Source organism: Rattus norvegicus, chromosome 5 (genome assembly GCF_021556685.1).
Source record: "Rattus norvegicus strain SHRSP/BbbUtx chromosome 5, alternate assembly SHRSP_T2T, whole genome shotgun sequence".
Lineage (NCBI taxonomy): Eukaryota > Metazoa > Chordata > Mammalia > Rodentia > Muridae > Rattus > Rattus norvegicus.
Window position 1 is genome coordinate 54,612,277 of NC_141538.1, and position 21,450 is coordinate 54,633,726.

At 40.6% G+C, this 21,450-nt stretch overlaps 1 protein-coding gene across 7 annotated transcripts; it reads right to left on the bottom strand.

Moving 5' to 3' along the window:
* Positions 1–159: 159 nt before the first annotated feature.
* Smim8 (small integral membrane protein 8) lies at positions 160–9,168 on the bottom strand. Of its 7 annotated transcripts, none has more exons than XR_015619456.1 (4): positions 8,865–8,991; positions 2,460–2,616; positions 1,080–1,808; positions 160–632 (listed from the first exon to the last, which is right to left on the bottom strand). XR_015619456.1 is itself a non-coding variant. In XM_087547914.1 (4 exons), exons 3-4 carry the CDS (start codon positions 2,592–2,594, stop codon positions 474–476), a joined length of 294 nt encoding a protein of 97 aa, XP_087404040.1. In that variant the 5' UTR covers positions 2,595–2,616; positions 6,081–6,142; positions 8,865–8,991; the 3' UTR covers positions 160–473. The 7 variants fall into 7 exon arrangements, 5 of the variants coding, with proteins under 5 accessions (XP_087404040.1, XP_087404041.1, NP_001346807.1 ...); XM_087547914.1 differs by lacking the exon at positions 1,080–1,808 and adding an exon at positions 6,081–6,142; XM_087547915.1 differs by lacking the exon at positions 1,080–1,808 and adding an exon at positions 6,296–6,433.
* Positions 9,169–21,450: the final 12,282 nt, after the last annotated feature.

Sequence of the window (21,450 nt, forward strand, 5' to 3'; positions counted from 1 at the left end):
CAGTTTCAGGAGATCCCACTTATTAATAATTGTCTATCTTAGTGCTTGCAGTAATGCTGTTCTTTTCAGAAAGTCTTCTTTTGTGCCAATGCATTCAAGAATATTCGCCACTTGCTCTTCTATTGGGTAACATTGTTTAAAATGAAAAACTCTAGCCACTTTGTTTTATTCTTTCATTTAATCATGATTTCAGTAGCTGAAGGGGCTATCTTCTCTACTAAACAGTAAAGGCACAATTCACTTTAAAACATTAGAAACGCCATGCAAATTTAACAGTACTGAGTACTTTTATTACACAGACTTTAATAGCTTCAGCTGGAACCAGACTAAACTTAGCACAGTAGATTGCTTTCAATTGTATATTCTTCCTTGTTAACATATTATGGAACAAAAACCATAATTCCATGCACCAATGGTCTTTCCTCTAAAGGTGCCAGAGCCTGAGATAAGGGTTCGCCTGAAGGAAGGAGCATTTAGTCCCACTTGGATGTTTTTCTCCTCATGTACCGATGCCCTTCACTGTCAATGGCTTCATAGAGGTCCTTTTTGTTCTCTTGCGTTGCATGCAGATAACCAATGTAAGCCACACAGAGTGAAAGGGCTACCAATCCAAAAGCCATCACAGGTTTGTTCTGCCAAAGAAAGAAAAGGGTAGCGTGACAAGTAGAAGGGCTGTACGTTCAATCATTTGATTTGTTACAATCATTTATCCAATCAGCTTAACTGTGGAGTAATTTACAGGTGATGTAAGAGTCTTGCTTCTCATCTCCAGCCTTCTTTCTGTGGCCTGGACAGCTTAGGCTTCCACTCTAGGAAGGTGAGAGGCCACTGAGGAGAGAGGCATGGAGCTGTTCTGGAGCTGTTACCTCTCTGAGCTGCAGCTGTGACTTAGTTTACTTAATTAGAACTTGAGGGGTGTAGTACACATGCCATTTCTCTTGCTCAGCACATGGGCAATGGTCACAGAAACCTTTCATAATTATGTAATGCACACCAATGAAAACATATACCCTGCTTTGGGAACCTACACTATTCAAGAAATTTAGCAACTGAAACAGATACTATGCTGTTTTAATTACCTTGAAGTATTGCTGGAAGACTCAAGACTCTTAAAATCAAAGTGATAAAGTGTAGAGATACTGCAAGATACTGCTTCAAGGATACTGGCAAGAATATTTATGTTGGGCTAGGACAAAGAAGTAGGCTCAGGAAAGAATTTGAAATCGGGCCTCAGCAATTGCTGGGGTCATGTTACAGTGCTGTGTAATTGTCTTCCCCCCCCCCTTTAATCCCCACTCATTCACTCACTCCCTCGAGACCCTGGTGACTGACAGAGCTAGCTTAGTCAATATAGCGTTGAATTAAAGGGATGGAAAGTTTCAAGAGAAGTACTTGTCTATCTTTGCAATCCCTGTAAATATATAAACCAGATATGCCTACCTTTGTACGTGTTTATACTCACTAAATTGGCTTTTCCTTGGATGGTGCACATGTGTGGTAGCAATACAAATAGTAGTTTCTGCTTCTCCCTCCATGCCTCCTATATTAATCACCCTTGCCCAAGGAGGAAGCATTCCTAGAACCTCAGTAAATACCTAAAACCATAGATTGTACCAGACCCTTATACAGTATGTACTATGGGTTTCTTATAACTCTTGTCTATGACAAAGTTTGATTTATAAACTAAAGACAATGCACAACTGACAATAATAAGATAGAACAATTATAAGAACATAAGTAATTATATGTCCTTTTCCTCTTTGGTCAAAACAAATATTAATATTTGGGGGTCATGGTTGATACAGAACCTGAAAAGAAATAAACAAGGAGAAACTACTATTAGTGTTTTCAAAGCTTAATCTCAAAACAAGTGTCAATTTTTTTTCATCCAGATAAACATCTAAGAAAGGCTACAAGCTCAGAGCAGTTTAAATTTGCACTGTGAAATGCCTTCAACAACTGAAATTACATGACAGCCAAGGACTTTTAAATACTTTAATGACTTAAGTTGTTTAACCTTAAAACAATTTATAGTCACGACTATTACTAAAATTTATATCAAGTATGAAATAATTCAGTATCGTATTTAAATTTTATTTTATTTTTATAAGTAGAATTTATATTTAAAAATAAAATTCATTAAATGAAATATCTTCACTAGTTTGCAACACCAATAGAAATAATTCACCTACTTATGTAACAGTATATAAATACATGTTTTGGAGTTTTCTATGTGAAAGAGCATTTAGAATTTCCCTTTACCGTCTAAGACAGGGTCTCAGTTGTAGCCCCAGGCTGGCCTCAAACCCTGATTATCCTCCTGCCTTTTCTCCCAAGAGCTGGGATTACAGGTGTGAGCCACCATGACCAGCTTAGGGGTCTTCGTAGTCGAATAAAAGTTCCTCCCCGTAAACAAGCACTACAGGAAAGTCAACAAGTCTCCTGGATGTGTTTCTTACAGGTTTAATGAAGAGCTCAGGATTCACAGCTCGAAACAAGGTTGTTGGGTGCGTCCCTCGGAGGCCTGGGTTTTCAAAGTTTCTCTCTTTTGATGGTTCTTTTTTAACTGTTGGAGGATCCGGTGCTGAAGACATCTTGACTACTGAAGATTATTACCTAAAACAGTATGTATATTTTTTTCTTCGTACTTATTTTTTTAAAAAATCTCTTTTGTTTATTTGAGACAAAGTCTTGCTATGCAGCCTTGGCTGGCCTAGAACTCCCTACTAGACCCTGTCACCCTTGAACTCACAGAGACCTGCAGAGGGGAGTAGCCCCACTGGTGGTTCTTGGTTCTTCCTGAGGAACAGGAGGGGAAGAGCTTCAGCAGGGATAAGACTTGGTCCTGCAAGGTTTTTAGAGTTGCTGTACAATAATAAAACATTTACCAGCCTTAAGCCTAAATCACTTTGCCGCTGAGGTAGCTAACCTGCTGGTCTGAGTTCCTCTGAGGCCAGAAACTATTTAGCATCTTATCATAAAACAGCAGGGGATTCAGTGAAAAGATTTATTGCTGGTGCTCTTTTCTCTGGTGAATTAGCCAGAAGCCTCTCCAGATAAACCGGTTAACACTTGGCGAACCAGAGAGGAAGGAAAGGAAAAGAATTAAAATGTTGTATACAGGCAAAGATGCACAGACACATACACAAGCATTCATACATCCACACTCTGTCCAGGCCTGACCATCTGTCACAATCAACTCCACAGTATTCATGCATGCTTACACACATACATACATACCCTACACACAAACATACATACATGTGTAGATGGATGGATGGATGGATGGATGGATGGATGGATGGATAGGACGAAGTTCCCCAAGCCAAACCATTCAACCAACCACCAATTTTCTTTTCTCTGTTCTTTTTTATACCTTCTTAGACAAAAAGTTTAGAAAATAACCTCAAAGATAAAATGTTACATCAAATGGGAGTTACACAGGATGTTGATATTAAGTTCAAAGCAGTGTTTCATCATAAATACTCATTAAAAGTTCAAAGCAACAGTTTTACCTGTGACTTTATCCTTGGACTTAAATGTTTCTCCTTGAACACAAAATTGTCCCAAGTCTATTCCTCTTACTAGTGTGATTACGAAAGCTCGCGATTATTTCTTGTTATGCTGACTTTACTTTCTATTCTGAGGAGTTGGCACCTTCTATTATTGATTCTAACTTTACTACATCTTTCTAACAATTAAGGGCATCTCTAAAAACTTTCTTCTTAAAGTTACTTGAATCAAATTAGGAATTCTATAGACTTATTATTTATTTGTCTAGATAGCATCACTACAAGACAGTACATCTTGATTGTTCTGCAGAGATCTGCTCAAAGGTGATACCTAGTGATTGTTATATTTAATAGTAACAGGAAAAGCATATTAATAGCAGGAATCTTTCCTAAAATGAACTTCTTGGGGGCCTTGCCTATCAGAGCAAATCCGTCATGGATTTTAATCTAAGGCAGATTCATCTCAGGAAGATCACCTGCTCTTTATTAGCTTCTCTAATGATGGCTCCTGACAGAGACCTGCCTCCTCTGGGAATAAACATGTGCTCCATCATGCTGGACCCAAAGCTCTTAAAATATCAACAAACAACAAACAAACAAACACTCTTTAATCCTAGATGTGCTCCATGAACGAATGCCACTTGTTTCCTTTTATTCTTGGTTGTGAGCCTACCCTTTAATGGCTGAGCCATCTCTCCAGCTCCACTTGTTTTCTTTTAAATGGTGCTTTAGACCCTGCTGGGTAAAATGCCTCTTCCCATTTCTGTTTCCATTCCTTCTCTGCCTCCTTCCCTCCCCCCCCCCTCCGCCTACTCCTTCCTCTGGAAATGCAGGTGAAGATGTAGTTACACAGTAGTCAGGGCTAAGTCAGAGAACAGAATATCACCACCATTCCTTCCTCATTTATGCCATTTTTACTTCCCCCTTGCATAGCAGTTCCTTTCTTAATATCTCCTCCAACCACTTCAGCCCACTCATATTCCTCTCAGCCTCTCTGCTGTCTTTCATGACCCTAAAGCCCTCCCCTGTCCAAACAGAGAGAGAGGGCAGCCATTTCTACCTGTTCTCAGTCCAGCTGGCACTCTCTGATGAGGAAAGGACCTACAACCTCCTTAATCTAAACACTTCTTCTCTATCTGGTTAAACCCAAAGGTGTCTTTTGTCTTCTGGTTCTTCTTTTCTTCCAGGTATTGTTCCTGCCACACAATGCAGGGAAGTAGAGAGAGCAAAGCCCCACAGACTCAAGTTAACTACAACAGGAGAAAGGCTGCAACTTCATGTGCAGTAAATGTTATGAGGATTTAAACATTCGTACTTGGGTACTGGTGCTTCGTACAAGCATTCTTGGTCATTAAGTCTTCTGTTTCACAGAAATGAAAAGCAATGTTTTTACAACGTTATAGTTATGGAGAAAACTAGGTGCTCAGTTTTTTGTTTTTTGTTTTTTTAAATACTTTAACTGCAGCAATCACTAAATATTCACTACCAGTACTTAACTTAGTGCTGGGAACATCAGCTTACGAGGAAAAAAATTCCTCGTACATCTGTCAAGTAAAGGTTGTTCCCTCATTGGTTTTCCACATATGCTACAGTTATTACTGCCAACTCCTCTTGGCCCATAATTCCAGACTTTTGGATTCCACCTTAGAACAGTGTGGGGGTTCACTAACTCTTAAGAGTTAATTGTTCCCTGTAGCCAATCTTTAAACCAGCAGGTCTCAACCTGTGGGTCATAACCCCTTGGGATTAAATAACCCTTTCACAGAGGTATCTGAGACCACTGGAAAGTACAGATATTTACATTATGATTCACAACAGAAGCAAAGTTAGTTATAAAGCAGCAACAAAAGTAATTTTATGGCTGAGGGTCACCACAACAAGAGGAATTTGTTTTAAAGGGCCTCAGCATTAGGACGGGTGAGAACAACCACTTTAGACCTTTACCTTGGGACACCAGCGATGGTAAGCAACTGAGGGCAGAACCCATTCAAATACCTCACTGAACAGTCTTCCTGTAGGTGAAGCTTGAAGCTCTCACAAGAACTATCCCTGCTTTCCACCATTCATATGCAGACAGCTTTATAGACCACTGGATCTCAGCAACCATGTGAATGGTGGGGAAAGCATTGTCGTTTTTCCTCCTCTAAAATCTGAGTTTTTCCCACACCTGGTTTAAAGAGTAAATTTTCATTGTGTGAATTAAACTTTGATTTGAAGCCTACTACAAAAAAAAAAAAAAAAAAAAAAAAGAGGAATGGTTAGAGCATTGACTGCTCTTCCAGAGGTCCTGAGTTAAATTCTCAGCAACCACATAGTGAGTCACAACCATCTGTAATGGGATCTGGTGTGTCTGAAGACAGCGACAGTGTATAAAATAATATATAAAATCAACACACACATATGTAAAATAAATAGGTAATATATAATATATAATATACATATACAAAATAAATAAATCTTAGAGACAAAGAAAGGACAAAGAGTTTTTCATGTAAGAGAAAGTCCTGGTCTGTTTCTTTGCTCCACAGAACTTTGTATGTGTAGCTAGGATGGAGATTTAAGACTTACTAGTTTAAGAAGTAGGAAGAATGTAAAATCTTGGTTGGTTCTTCACATCTGAATTACCGGCACTGTGTGGGAAAACAAACCTCCACTTCAACAAGTGGACTTATACTCTAGGAGAAGCTCATTGGCTATTTTCAATGAGTCTAGAACTAAACCTAAGTTCCATTCCAAAAAAACTGCAGAACTAACCACAAGTCCAGGGCACAGCGATAACTTACCTGGACACTACCACTCGCATGAAATGTTACTTCCAGGTTAAGCTTCCATCTGAACATTCTAAACCTTCCCATCGCTCTCTTCAGTGTCTGCCCTTTTGTTGTTGCTGTTTGTCACTGAAGTAACTTGCTCTTATTTATCTGCATATATCGTTAATCAACCTCTCGTTATACCTTCCTTATGTTAAAAGATATGCACGTACAGTGGGGGTGATGAGAAACTGTCAGTGCACTACTCTTAAATAATTTGGTGATTAGCCCATGTGTGCACCTGTTAGCTTTATGATCTGTCCAGGTGCCTGCATTTTTGTCTTCCTTTCCCATCATCCACTTCTTTCTTATCTATTATTGATCAAGACCATGGGTGTTCATGCCATGAACAGAATTTCTCATTCTTGTTTATAAAGATTTATACTAAGCAACACTTACTTCATATGCTGCTCTCTAACAGAATGTATTTTATTTTGTTCCTTTTCTTCCTTGTGAGGGAAATGGGTCTACCTCAAGACAAAAGAATGGGCTTGTGAATTATGACACAATATGGAAGTCCAAGCTAAAAAGGACAGTCATCTTTTGGTGTATGGGTTTTGTTTTCTCCTCTACTATACCAAAATTATTGTTCATGGGTATGATCCACAATATATTTGGCAGCTAACATTTGAAAATTCACTAGTTAGGCTGGAGAGAAGGCCCAGCAGGTACGAGTATTTGTTTCCCTCGTAGAAGACTAGGGCCAGTTCCTAGAGTCTGTGTGGTGGCTACAACTACCTGTAACTGTAGTTCCTGGGGTCCAATACTCTCTCCTGGCCTCCATGGGTACCAGACATGCATATGGTACATACATATACATACACACAAACACTTATTCACATAAAATAAGCACCAGACCCCATTCTTCCCTGAGGGACTATTAGCAGGTAACTAATGAGGAAGTGTCATTTTCCTTAGTGGAGAAGTTGATGTTGCTCTGGTAAATAATTTTAGACAGAAAGAGAGAGAGAGAGAGAGCGCGCGCCTATTGGGAAGAAGGGGTCCATTGGGTGGATATGTGAGCAATGAGGGAGAAAACACCAAAACTTATTATATAAATACTTGATAACTGTCAAACAATATATTTTTAATCACTAAAGGTGCTGAGGACCTGCATTGATCCCCAGCATGCACATAAAAACCTGCCTGCAGTGTGTGCTTGTAGCCCTACTTCTGGGGAGAGGGAGGCAGACTCATCTCTGGGCTCACTGACCGTCAGCTCCTTGGGATCAGTAAGTCCCAGGTCCCAGTGAGAAAGTCTGTCTCTGAAAAGAAGGTAGGTGGGCCTTGAGGAACAACATCAGGTTGACCTCTGGCTTCTACATATTCTACATACATACTTCCCATGTGTGCATGAATGAACTGCCCATGCTATACACACAAAATTCACTAGAACAAGATTGGCTTGGCTACCTACACTACACTGTATGCGAAAGTATGAAGATACAAACAATATGAGAATTGCTTTAGGAAAATTAATCTATTTTCAAATATATAGAGAATTGCCTCAAATAGACAAAAGACTTCAGGGAGAGTACAAATGTTCTTGTTATTATGTTTCACATATTACACTCTTTTAGTGCTTAAGAAAGTAACTTCAAGTCTGGAGTAGGGCACCTTCAATAGTTTAAATTAATATGAACAACTCTGAGAAAAGTCAGTGGACTTTATGGCTTGAGGAAAGGAGGCATATACTTAACCTCAACTCTGGTACTTCTTAAGTGAATTTCTGTCTCTGTCTCTGTCTCTGTCTCTCTCTCTGGAGTAAGTGACAACTCCGATTCCACTTAATAAAAGGAGTAGTATTACAGACTACAGTATTATAGATGTGTAGTTAACATCCTTAAAAGGAAAGATGTTAATGAAATAGTGGTCATCCTACAGATAGTCCAAGCTTCCTACCCTCGATGTCCAGTTCTTCCGATTGTAGTGGACTCCCATTCTATCTCCTCAGCATCTTTTTCCAAAATTTATTTCTGAGGAAAGTATTTTTGCATTGATAAAGTATTACAAGATGTAGCTCCTGTAAGATAAGTCCAGCACTAGAGAGACAGAAGCAGGCGGATCTCGGAGTTTCAGGCTAGCCTGGTCTACAGTGAGTTCCAGGACAGCCAGCTGTACACAGAAAAACCCTGTCTTGCGGGAAGGAGGGGAGGTGATGGCGGGGGTGGGGGGGTGTTATGAGATCACTTAGATTTTTAAAAATGAATTCTATCCGTTTTTACTGTAAAATATAACTTTTAAAAGAAAAACATCTGGTAATTTACCCTACATTGGGGAAAGGGTGTCAGTGTGGCAGGTACCTGAAGGCTGTAAAGCTTTGCAGACCGGGGTCGGACACCAAGGTTCCTACGGAGCTCAGTATAAATCTTCTTTATAAACGAGTATGAAAATTTCTGTGGTCGGCAGGCAGGCTTCCCTGCCAGGCTGTGGTCTACACCGCTGCGCAAGGTGGAGAGCTGACTATAACCCAAGTGCCTTCGAAGCTTCCATAAATAACTAAGGTCAATTAAGTCTGAATATTCGACTGCCAACAACCTACCTTAGCATCTCCTGCAAACCACAACCCGCCCCTGCGAGAGCCGGCGGAGCCTAACCTTGGGCAATTGCAAAGCTAAGGAAGTTTCCCTGTCCGGCGCCGCTAGACACAGAGACTCCCGGCGTCCCTTGCGAACGCCCGCTGCCGCGCTCCCCTTCCGGTTCGCCCGGTGCGCTCCTTCTAATGCGCGCTCCCGCAGGTGCGTTCCCACCAGTCGCGTGCCCTCCCTTGCGTTCCCGCTGGTGAGCGCCCACTAGCGCGCCGTCCCTCCAGTCCACCCCTACAGGAGCGCTCCCTCTAGTGCGCGTTCCTTCCCTTGCGCTCCTGCTAGGTGCGCTCTCTCCGCACCACAAGCCACAGGCTTCTGGAAAGGCCGCACCACAGCGCCACCTATGCTCCGGAGGCCGCAGAGCAGGGGTCCGGGCCGACCCAGAACTCTGCAGGAGCCCTGGCTTTGGAAAGCACATTCATCGGAGATAATTCCCACATTAGATCTCTAGGGGTCAAAGAGAGACTTGTTACGGGACCTCTGATAACACTGATCGTTTTGGTTTTCACATAGCTATTAGTAGTTCACTTATATTTAATTTTAAAAGTCATACATTATCAGCATTTTCTCAAAGACAGGCATTTTAAAAGTAGTATAAGTGCTAGCCCTGTTATACAAGGAGGACGCCAAGCCAAAGTAGATGATATAATTAACGTCAAAGATGGTTGACTCTTTCGAGTGGATTATCAGTTGACAAATGGGAATGTTGTTTCTGGTAATTTTCAAAACCAATTCCACTCTCTCTTTTCTATGGCCTCCCATCCTGACTCCTGAGTTGTCCTGTGAAGGCTAAAATTATACATTAAGTTTAAATTACTGTGCTTTAGACATCTATAAAACAGATGTCTTAATGCCTCTAACCTGTAAGCCTCTCTTGGCAAGAACAGATAACTTCGTGTAATGCTGGGGGCTATTCATGTAAGATAACAGGCCACTTGCTTTCACTTCTGTAAACAAGGTTGGTTGTTCCAACCTCACAGGATGTACACACATAGGTGGGAGTTTTGTAGCCAGGAAGTATGTTGAGATGTATGCTTGCCCTGATTAGATGAAGGCAGGTTTTGATTTTCTAAGCTTCTGACTAATGTAATTTGGTACCATATTCTGGGAGTCCTGGGTATGGACTTGGTCAGGGTCCCTTGTCCTGGCCAGTATTTAATAAAGCTTGCTTAGCTCAAAAATTGTGGTAGTAGTCTTATTCTTGCCTGGTGGGATTAATAGTCCATGTGATTTATTTTGGGTAACGTTATTCTTTATTACTATTTTTATGTATATGGGTATTTTGTCTACATATATGTCTATGCATGAGTTTTGTATCTGACGCCTTTGGAGGGAGAAGAGGGCATGGAATTCCTGAACTAGAGTTAAAGACAATTGTGAGCCAGCCTGGGGGCAGCCCTGACAGGTCTTCCTTCATGTTCTGGTTCCCCTAGAGCATCGAGCATCGGCGGGGATAAGATTTGGCCTTATGAGGTATTTGGGATGACTGTATAATAACAATAGGCTTCCGTATCTCAATTCTAAGTCACCTTGCTTCAGTAGCTGATCTGCCTTCCGGGTTCCTCTGAGGCAAGAAACTGTTTAGCACCTCATCCCAAAACAGCAGGGGATTAAGTGAAGTAGCCTTCGTTCTAGCTCCACAGGAATTGTGAGGCTCTAACTTTCAGCCTGCTTGCTAGCCAAAGGCACAGGAAGAAAAGGAAGACACTTTGAAAAGTGATTTTAGTGTTAATTTCTAAGTTGTAAAGTTTCCTATGAAAGCTCTCTAAGAAAAAAAGGAAAGCAGGATGTAAAAAAAAAAATCTAAGCAGAGGGGGATAAGGAGAGAATAATGCTCTCCTCTCTTTGTCCTCAGCACTTATGCATCTTTCAAGATGCATGATCCCATGGTACAAAGTTCATCACAAGTTTACACACAAGTTCAAATCATAAATCAAATAAGAAGTTTACAACTGAGAATGTTTACATGCATATATTAGGAGTAATTATCTGGCTAACATCCATCACCTGTCTCAGCTCCACAGGTTCATTGAACTAAGTTATTAGTGAAGTTGTGTGCAGATAAACCCAGTCAATATTTAATCTTCTGTCCAAGCACCTATAATAATCTTCAATTTTCTTTTTATGACATTTAGTTAATGATTTTACAACCTCTTAGAATGTGCTCCGAGTAGTAGAATGCCTGCTTACCACCTCAGAAGCAACTAACTCATGACACTGAAGACTGGCAGAGTACTCATTGCAGTTTTGACGATCAGAAAGGATTTAATAGCAGTGTTATTAAAAGAGCTCAATAATTACTATAATTATAGGAATTCTTATAGGATCATCATTAAAGATTAAGAAATCATCTATTTGAGGGGTTGGGGATTTAGCTCAGTAGTAGAGCGCTTGCCTAGCAAGCGCAAGGCCCTGGGTTCGGTCCCCAGCTCCGACAAAAAAAAGAAAAAAGAAAAAAAATCATCTATTTGACTATACAATATCACTACAAGACAATACATCTTTGTTGTTCTGCAGAGATCTGCTCAAAGGCATAGGCTAATACCTAGTGATTGTTATTCATGTTTAATAATAACAGGAAAAGCATATTAATAGCAGAAATCTTTACTAAAATGAATTTTTCCTGGGCCTTGTCTATTAGAGCAAATCTGTCATGGATATTTTTTTAACCTGAGGGAGACCATCTCAGGATTTCACCTGCTAGTTATTAGCTCACCCTATGTTGGCTCCTGACACGAACCACCATGTGAGAGCTGGGACTCAAGGTAGGTCTTTAGGAACAACAACTACTGCTTTTAATTGCTAGACCATCTCTCCAGCCCAAGGGATAATGTGATTTTTTTAAAAATTTGATGCCAGAGGCTAGGAAAGCATTTTAACTGGTAAGGAAGCTCCGACTGATTCTGTACAGATAGAAAACACCAAGCAAAAGTCAAGATCCTATTTCCCTTGAGCCTCTTCTTTGTTGGGGTCGCTAGAGAAAGAATTTTCATCCAAGTGTTTGCATGTTGCTGCCTTTATCCCTGCTATTAGAAATAAGTTCAGGGTCACAAAGAAACCACTCTAAGTGTCAGGATAAGGCAGACCCTACTTCTGGTCTGCCACACAAAAGCAGAACAAGAAGCACATGGAACAGGAGAGGTGTTTTAGGCAGTAACCAAATCTTTTCCTCACTGCCTGGGGTCAGACCTCACAGACTTTTGAGATTGGCTAGTTTTGTTTTTTGTTTTTTGTTTTTTTTAAAGAATTGGTGTAAGAGACATTAAGAAAAGGGAGAAAGAGTCGTTGCTCCAGGACATGAAGTTCTGGGAATGTGACAGTGGAGTCTTTTTAAAAATAAGTTTTACCAGGTTGGGGTGGCTTAAACGTTTGGCTAAAGGTTTTACCAGATAGGGAGGGAGATTTAAAAAATTTAGCCTTTTTATCAGAAACATGTTTTACAGAAAAGACAAATGCTTAATGTTTCTTACCCTGGTACTGCTTGTGGAGAACATTAGTTTAGACAATATGGGAAGTTTCCTTTCTATTTATCAAATCAGATTTTGTTGCCAGGCATCCCAGCACTTAGGAGGTCAAGGCAGGAGGATCAAGAGTCCAAGGTCATTTTGGTGCCCTCATGAGTTCAAGGCCAGACATGGTTTTATGAGACCCGGACTCAAAACCAAGAAAACAAAACAGAAAAACCACCAAATATTATTGCCTTTAGATTACATAGATTCTACTTAGAGGACAGGGATGCATGATTCAACTCATTTAATGAAAATTATCTGAGGACTAGATAGCCCAAAGAGGTAGGGTAAAACCAAACACACACACACACACACACACACACACACACACACACACACACACACACACACACAGGCACCACACAGGCTCATCATCAGAGAGGCTCCCTGCAGCAGCAGGTGGTAACAGATACAGAGAGCCACAACCAGACATTATGCAGAGTCTAAATGGAGGTCTCTATTAAATCTCTCACCTCAGAACTCAGAGAACCGTGTGGAAGAGAAGGCAGAAAGATAAGAGTCAGAGGGGATGGAGGACACCAGGATTACAGGGCCCTCTGAACCAACTAAGCAAAACGCACATATGAGCTTACAGAGACAGGAGCAGAAAACACAGGGCCTTCGTGGGTCTGCACCAGGTCCTCTGTGTGTATATCATAGCTAGTATTAGTATTTTTATGGGACTCCTGACTGTAAGAACGGCAGGGTCTCCAATTCTGTTTGTAAGATCAAAACAGGAAAATATACCTTGCATGTTTATTTGAGACCAAAACAGGAAAAATGTACGGTGCAGGTTAAGGGTTCTGTTTACAGTTAAGTCAGTTAAGAATGGGCTACTGTTGGTCCTGTGCAGGTTTATGGTTGCTGCTTATAGTTAAGAATAAATTCCTGTGTTTTAGATCTGATGTAAACCACAAAACATGTTTTTCAGCCTACATTAAACTTAGGACACAATTCTTATGATGTATATCCTTACCCCTGTTCCTTCCCTTTCCTTGTCTCTCTGACAATGGATAACTGCTGACTCTCTTGCCTGTCTCACCTTATCTCTCGTATAAAAGGGACTTCAAGGGGTCAGCAGGGGCTGCTCTTTCAAATCCCAACTTACAGTGACACAGCCAGCTGGCCAGTCCCACGTGCATCCCAAAACTGGGCTTGCTTTAACTGGACAATTGTGGATTTGGTCTTTTCTCCTCAAAGTTCTCAGATTTAACATATTGTTTGATCTTTGAACTCTTTTTCTCCTTTGGGTTGCTGTGTCTGACTTCAATATGGAAGGTTTTGTTTCATCTTGCTATATTTTGTAATGTTTGTTATTTCTTAGAAGTTTGTTCTTTTCTAATGAGAGACAGAAAGGGAGGGGAGTTGAGGAGGAGAGAGATTGGGAGGAGTAGCAGAAGTAGAAACTATACATACATACATACATATATACATACATACATATATACATACATATATACATACATGTATGTGTATGTGTATGTGTATGTGTATGTGTATGTGTATGTGTATGTGTATGTGTATATGTATATGTATATGTATATGTATATGTATATGTATATGTATATGTATATGTATATGTATATGTATATCTTCGGAATGTGTACTGGCAAACCCTTTCCTCCCCAACTTGCTTCTTGGTCATGATGTTTGTGCAGGAATAGAAACCCTGACTAAGACAGAATGTATTGTATGAGAAAAGGATATATTTTCAATTTTAAAAATGTCTGAGAATTCCAACTTTTAAGCCAATAAAGCTTCCAGTAAACAGGTAAAGCAATGGTTTCTCATAGCTGGGATTAAACACAAAAGATCTAAACATGAATCTTTATGATATGTGATCATTGAAAGAAATATAAAATATGATCCGTTTCTATCAAATACTAAAAAATTTGTGTTTAGGACTTGAGACAAAGACTAATACCCCTCCCTCACCTTTTAACACTTTTATGCAAATGTTTTAAGACTCCTTCATTTCTCCTGTGCCAATTCTTTTCAGACTACGTAGTTGAATGGGATTGAAGTTGGACTCCACCAATGGGGAAAAGACACAGCCACTACCTGGGTTATGATAAAAAGCAAGTGTGCCTCCCTCCCCTCTCGATGAAGAGCAAAGTGCGCCTGGTCTGGGCACTTCAGTTGCAGTGGCAATCTCTGGAACCTGGAACATACTTCTAATACATTGCAAAGATGGTTGACTGGGCAGTTTTTTTGTAATGCAATGACATTTGTTCTGAGTAGATATTTCCTGAGACTCGCAAAACAGACAGGGGCTTTTGGGAAGATTAGAAGTTCCATTTACTTGCTTTAAACTCTATCATTTTAGGGCGCTAAACAAGAAACTGAGCCACTGACACACACAATGTTTGATAAAGTACAACAGCATTCTGAAGTGTTCAAGGATGCCTCCAAGAAAGGAAGGAAGGAAGGAAGGAAGGAAGGAAGGAAGGAAGGAAGGAAGGAAGGAAGGCCCACCCACTACCAGCAACAAAACCCCCAGAAAGCCTCAAGTTCAAACACATGATAAAGACTGTCTTGCTTCATCTTTGATGTTGCACACCCTATCCCCCACTTTTTCTCCTCTTCCTCTTTTCATTCAAAAACTTGGATACTTTCCTTAAGTAACATGGACGTTGGAATGAGACAGACGGTGTAAAAGGCAAGGTTATTTATAGAGTAAATGTTTTTACCCATTCCCATGCTGGACTTTTATCTGGCTTAAGCTTGTGAAGGTTCGCTCATGCTGCCAGTCTCTGTGAATTCATATGTGCTTCTGTCTGCCTGTTGTGTCAGAAAAACACTGTTTCTTTAAAGTCAGCCACCATGTCTGGCTCTCACCCTTCTAGCCCCTCCTCCTCCCAGAATCTTGAGGGGAGGGGTGTGAGACAGATTCCCATCTAAGCCTGATTATGCCAAAAGTCTCTTATTCTCTGTATGTTGACCAGTTGTGAGTTTCTGTTTTAATTCCCATCCATTGCTTCTCTGATGAGGGTACAGTCATGCACTGATGTGTGTTGCAGTAGATAATTAAGAATTATTTCATTACTACGTTTGTTTCACAGAGTAATAGAACTACGTTTTTCTCTAGGGCTCATGGCAGGTATAGTCTCAGGTTCTTGGCTGCATCCACAGTGCCAGGTATGGGTTCTGTCTCTCGCAGTGAGCTTCAAGTCCAACTGAAAATGGTTGATTACCTCCACACATGCCCTTTACCCACAGCTTTGCCATCTGATGCCACCTCTTACCAATACTGGTTATTTTGATGGGGTAAGATAAGATCTCAAAGTAGTTTTAATTCGAATTCCCTGATGGCTTGGGATGCTGGATATTTTAAATTGTTTTCCTGTTATTTGGGGGTTTTTAATGGACAAAATTATTTAACAGCTAAGGAGTAACGAAGTGTACTACTTAGGGGTTATATGTTCCACCAGACAGGAACCTTCATGTTAATGTTTGCAAGTACAGACCTATAAAATACCTTAGCCAATAGAAAGCCAAGTCTAGACCTGAATTTAAAAAAGAAAAAAACAAAACTAAATTTGCCTCTACTTCTTTTATTATATATTTTTATTCTTCTCTTATATATTGCACATATATTACACCCAGACCAAAAGTTCCCCCTCTCTTACCCCTTCCCAGAGATTTTCTCTCACTTCCCTTCACCCCCAGATCCATTCTGCCTCCATTTCCCTTTAGAAAAGATCAGGCCTCCCAAGGATATCAACCAAACATGGTACAAGTTACAATAAGACTAGGCACAGGCCCTTGTATCAAGGCTGCACCAGACAACCCAGAAAGAGGAAAATGTTCCCAAAAGCAGGCAGAAGAGTCAGAGACAGCCTCCACTCCCACTGTTTGGGGTCCCACAAGAACACCAAATTATATAACCAAAGCATGCGTGCAGAGGACCTAGGTCAGACCCATACAGGCCCCTTGAATGTAGTTCAGTCTCTGGGAGCCCTGGGAGCCCCTCTGACCCCTGGTTACTTGATTTTGAGGGCCTTGTTCTTGTGCTGTCCTTGACACTTTTGATACCCTTTTTTTTTTTTTTGGGTTCTTTTTTTCGGAGCTGGGGACCGAACCCAGGGCCTTGCGCTTCTTAGGCAATCGCTCTACCACTGAGCTAAATTCCCAACCCCTTGATACCCTTAATCCTTCTTTCCCCTCTTCTACAAGATTCCCTGAGCTCCACCTAACGTTTGGCTGTGGGTCTCTGCATCTCCTATCGGTCGCCAGATTAAGCCTCTCTGATGATTGTTATGCCAGGCTCTAGTCTTTTGTTGTTGTTGTTTTTATTTTTTTGTTTTGTTTTCTTTTTCTCCATCTTTATTAAATTGGGTATTCTGATTTACATTTCAAATGTTATTCCATTTCCCGGTTTCCAGACTAAGATCCCCCTAACCCCTCCACCTCCCCTTCTATGTGGGTGTTCCCCTCTCAATCCTCCTCCCAATACCACCCCCCAACAATCCAGTTCACTGGGGGTCCAGCCTTGGCAGGACCAAGGGATTCCCCTTCCACTGGTGCACCTACTAGGCTATTCATTGCTATGTATGAATTTGGAACCCAGGGTCAGTCCATGTATAGTCTTTGGGTAGTAGCTTAGTCCCTGGAAGCTCTGGTTGGTTGGCATCGTTGTTCATATGGGGTCTCAAGCCCCTTCAGCTCTTTCAGTCCCTTCTCTGATTTCTTCAACAGGGGTCCCATTCTCAGTTCGTTGGTTTGTTGCTGGCATTCACCTATGTATTTGCCATATTCTGTCTGTGTCTCTCAGGAGAGATCTATATCCGGTTCCTGTCAGTCTGCACTTCTTTGCTTCATCCATCTTATCTAGTTTGGTGGCTGTATAAGTATGGGCGACATGTGGGGCAGGCTCTGAATGGGCGTTCCTTCAGTCTCTGTTCTAAACTTTGCCTCCCTATCTCCTCCTAAGGGTATTCTTGTTCCCCTTTTAAAGAAGGAGTGAAGCATTCGCATTTTGGTCATCCTTCTTGAGTTTCATGTGTTCTGTGCATCTTGGATAATTCAAGTATTTGGGCTAATAGCCACTTATCAATGAGTGCATACCATGTGTATTTTTCTGTGATTGGATTACCTCACTCAGGATGATATTTTCCAGTTCTATCCATTTGCCTATGAATTTCATAAAGCCGTTGTTTTTGATAGCTGAGTAATATTCCATTGTGTAGATGTACCACATTTTCTGTATCCATTCCTCTGTTGAAGGGCATCTGAGTTCTTTCCAACTTCTGACTATTAAAAATAAGGCTGATATGAACATAGTGGAGCAGGTGTCTTTTTTATATGTTGGGGCATCTTTTGGGTATATGCCCAAGAGAGGTATAGCTGGATCCTCAGGCAGTTCAATGTCCAATTTTCTGAGGAACCTCCAGACTGATTTCCAGAATGGTTGTACCAGTCTGCAATCCCACCAACAATGGAGGAGTGTTCCTCTTTCTCCACATCCTCGCTAGCATCTGCTGTCACCTGAGTTTTTGATCTTAGCCATTCTCACTGGTGTGAGGTGAAATCTCAGGGTTGTTTTGATTTGCATTTCCCTTATGACTAAAGATGTTGAACATTTCTTTAGGTGTTTCTCAGCCATTCCATATTCCTCAGCTTCTTTGTTTAGCTCTGAACCCCATTTTTTAATAGGGTTATTTGTCTGCCTGCAGTCTAACTTCTTGAGTTCTTTGTATATTTTGGATATAAGGCCTCTATCTGTTGTTGGATTGGTAAAGATCTTTTCCCAATCTGTTGGTTGCTGTTTTGTCCTAACAACAGTGTCCTTTGCCTTACAGAAGCTTTGCAGTTTTATGAGATCCCATTTGTCGATTCTTGATCTTAGAGCATAAGCCATTGGTGTTTTGTTCAGGAAATTTTCTCCAGTGCCCATCTGTTCGAGATTCTTCCCCACTTTTTCTTCTATTAGTTTGAGTGTATCTGGTTTGATGTGGAAGTCCTTAATCCATTTGGTCTTAAGCTTTGTACAGGGTGATAAGCATGGATCGATCTGCATTCTTCTACATGCTGACCTCCAGTTGAACCAGCACCATTTGCTGAAAATGCTATCTTTTTTCCATTGGATGGTTTTGGCTTCTTTGTCAAAAATCAGGTGACCACAGGTGTCTGGGTTCATTTCTGGATCTTCGGTTCTATTCCATTGGTCTATCTGTCTGTCTCTGTACCAATACCATACAGTTTTTATCACTATTGCTCTGTAATACTGCTTGAGTTCAGGGATAGTGATTCCCCCTGAAGTCCTTTTATTGTTGAGGATAGCTTTAGCTATCCTGGGTTTTTTGTTATTCCAGATGAATTTGCAAATTGTTCTGTCTAACTCTTTGAAGAATTGGATTGGAATTTTGATGGGGATTGCATTGAATCTGTAGATTGCTTTTGGTAAAATGGCCATTTTTTTACTATATTAATCCTGCCAATCCATGAGCATGGGAGATCTTTCCATCTTCTGAGGTCTTCTTCAATTTCTTTCCTCAGTGTCTTGAAGTTCTTATCATACAGATCTTTCACTTGCTTGGTTAAAGTCATTATTTAATATTATTTGGGACTATTATGAAGGGTGTCATTTCCCTAATTTCTTTCTCAGCTTGTTTCTCTTGTGTGTAGGGGAAGGCTACTGATTTATTTGAGTTAATTTTATACCCAGCCACTTTGCTGAAGGTGTTTATCAGGTTTAGTAGTTCTCTGGTGGAACTTTTGGGGTCACTTAAATATACTATTACATCATCTGCAAATAGTGATATTTTGACTTCTTCCTTTCCAATTTGTATCCCTTTGATCTCCTTTTGTTGTCTGATTGCTCTGGCTAGGACTTTGAGAACTATATTGAATAAGTAGGGAGAGAGTGGGCAGCCTTGTCTAGTCCCTGATTTTAGTGGGATTGCTTCAAGTCTCTCTCCATTTAGTTTAATATTAGCTACTGGTTTGCTGTATATGGCTTTTACTATGTTTAGGTATAGGCCTTGAATTCCTATTCTTTCCAGGACTTTTATCATGAAGGAGTGCTGAATTTTGTCAAATGCTTTCTCAGCACCTAATGAAGTGATCATGTGGTTTTTATCTCTCAGTTTGTTTATATAGTGGATTACATTGATCGTTTTCCATATATTAAACCATCCCTGCACACCTCGGATAAAGCCTACTTGATCATGATGGATGATTGTTTTGATGTGTTCTTGGATTCGGTTTGCAAGAATTTTATTGAGTATTTTTGCGTCGATATTCATAAGGGAAATTGGTCTGAAGTTCTCTTTCTTTGTTGGGTCTTTGTGTGGTTTAGGTATAAGAGTAATTGTGGCTTCATTGAAGGAATTTGGTAGCACTCCGTCTGTTTCTATTTTGTGGACTAGTTTGGATAGTATTGGTATGAGGTCTTCTATGAAGGTCTGATAGAATTCTGCACTGAACCCATCTGGACCTGGGTTCTTTTTGGTTGGGAGACTTTTAATGACTGCTTCTATTTCTTTAAGAGTTATGGGATTGTTTAAATGGTTTATCTGTTCCTGATTTAACTTTTTTTGGGGGGGTTGTTTGTTTGGGTTTATTTATTTATTTATTTACTTATTTATTTATTTATTTATTTATTTATTTATTTATTTATTTTTGCCAGTCTTGTTTGGTTTTATCCTAGGTCTCTGGACTATTGAGCCCTCCAGGCAGTGTCAGACATGGGCTCCTTCTTGTGGCATAGATCTCAAGTCATGCACTCCCTGCATCTTCAGTGCCACCTTTACTTCAGCCCATCTTGCAGGTAGGGCTAATTGTGTCTGGCAATCCCTCCACTAGAAGCCTTTCCTCGTTACAGAGGACAGCCAGTTCAGGATCAGTTTACCACATTACTTTGCTAGAGTCACTCTAATAGACTCCAGGGATTTCCACTGCATTAGGTTTCTATCTTGTTTCCCAAATGACTCCTAATTCCAGTCATCTCTCCAAGTACTCCACTCAACCTGGTCTATCCTGTTCCTATCCCCACTTCCCTCCAGTCTACCTATGAAATCTAGTCTATTCCCCTTCCCTTCCCAGGGAGATCTATTCACACAGATATACCCTTTTAAACAACTTTATTTGTTTTCTCAACTGTCTTAGTTATTTTTCTACTGTTGTGAAGGGACACCATGTCAAAGACAACACAGAGAAAAAATTTTAATTTGGGCCTTGTTTACAGTTTCAGAGGATGAGTTCATGGCCATCATGGCAGGGATTGTAACAGCAGGCAGGCATGATACTAGAGTAGTAGCTGAAAGCTTACATGTTAAGACAGCAGCAGCAGCAGCAGCAGCAGCAGCAGCAGAGAGAGAGAGAGAGAGAGAGAGAGAGAGAGAGAGAGAGAGAGAACTAACTGTGACACACCTACTCCAACAAAGCCACTCTTTCTCCAACAAGGCCACACATCCCAATCCTGCCCAAACAAAGCATTCAAACACATTGGGAGCCAGAGTCATTCAAACATTCAAACTACTACACTGTGGTTCTCTTCTCTCTCTCTCTCTCTCTCTCTCTCTCTCTCTCTCTCTCTCTCTCTCTCTTCCCCCGTGTGTGTGTATGTGTGTGTGTGTGTGTGTGTGTGTGTGTGTGTGTGTGTGTGTGTGGTGTCTAGTAATTCTAGATATTGACCTTCTGTCAGATATTTACTGAGTAAACTTTTTTGACCATTCCATAGGCTACCTCTTCACTCAAAAGATAGGGTCTTTGCTTTTACTCAAGTGTTTTAAAGGTTTCATGAGGTTCTGCTTATCAATTATTGGTTTTAATCCCTGTATTATTTGCATCCTGTTCTGAAAGACCTCTTTTCTGTGCCAATGAATTCAAATATATTCTCTACTTTTCTTCTGTCAGAGCTAGGGTGTCAGGTATCACGCTGAGGTCTTTGGTTCATCTGGAGTGAGTTCTGTGTAGAGTGACAGGTATGGATCACTAGGCACTTGTTCCGTTTGACTAGCACCATTTCTTGAAGATTCTGTACATTTCCAGAATAATTTTGACTTCTTTGTCCAAAAATATCAGGTGT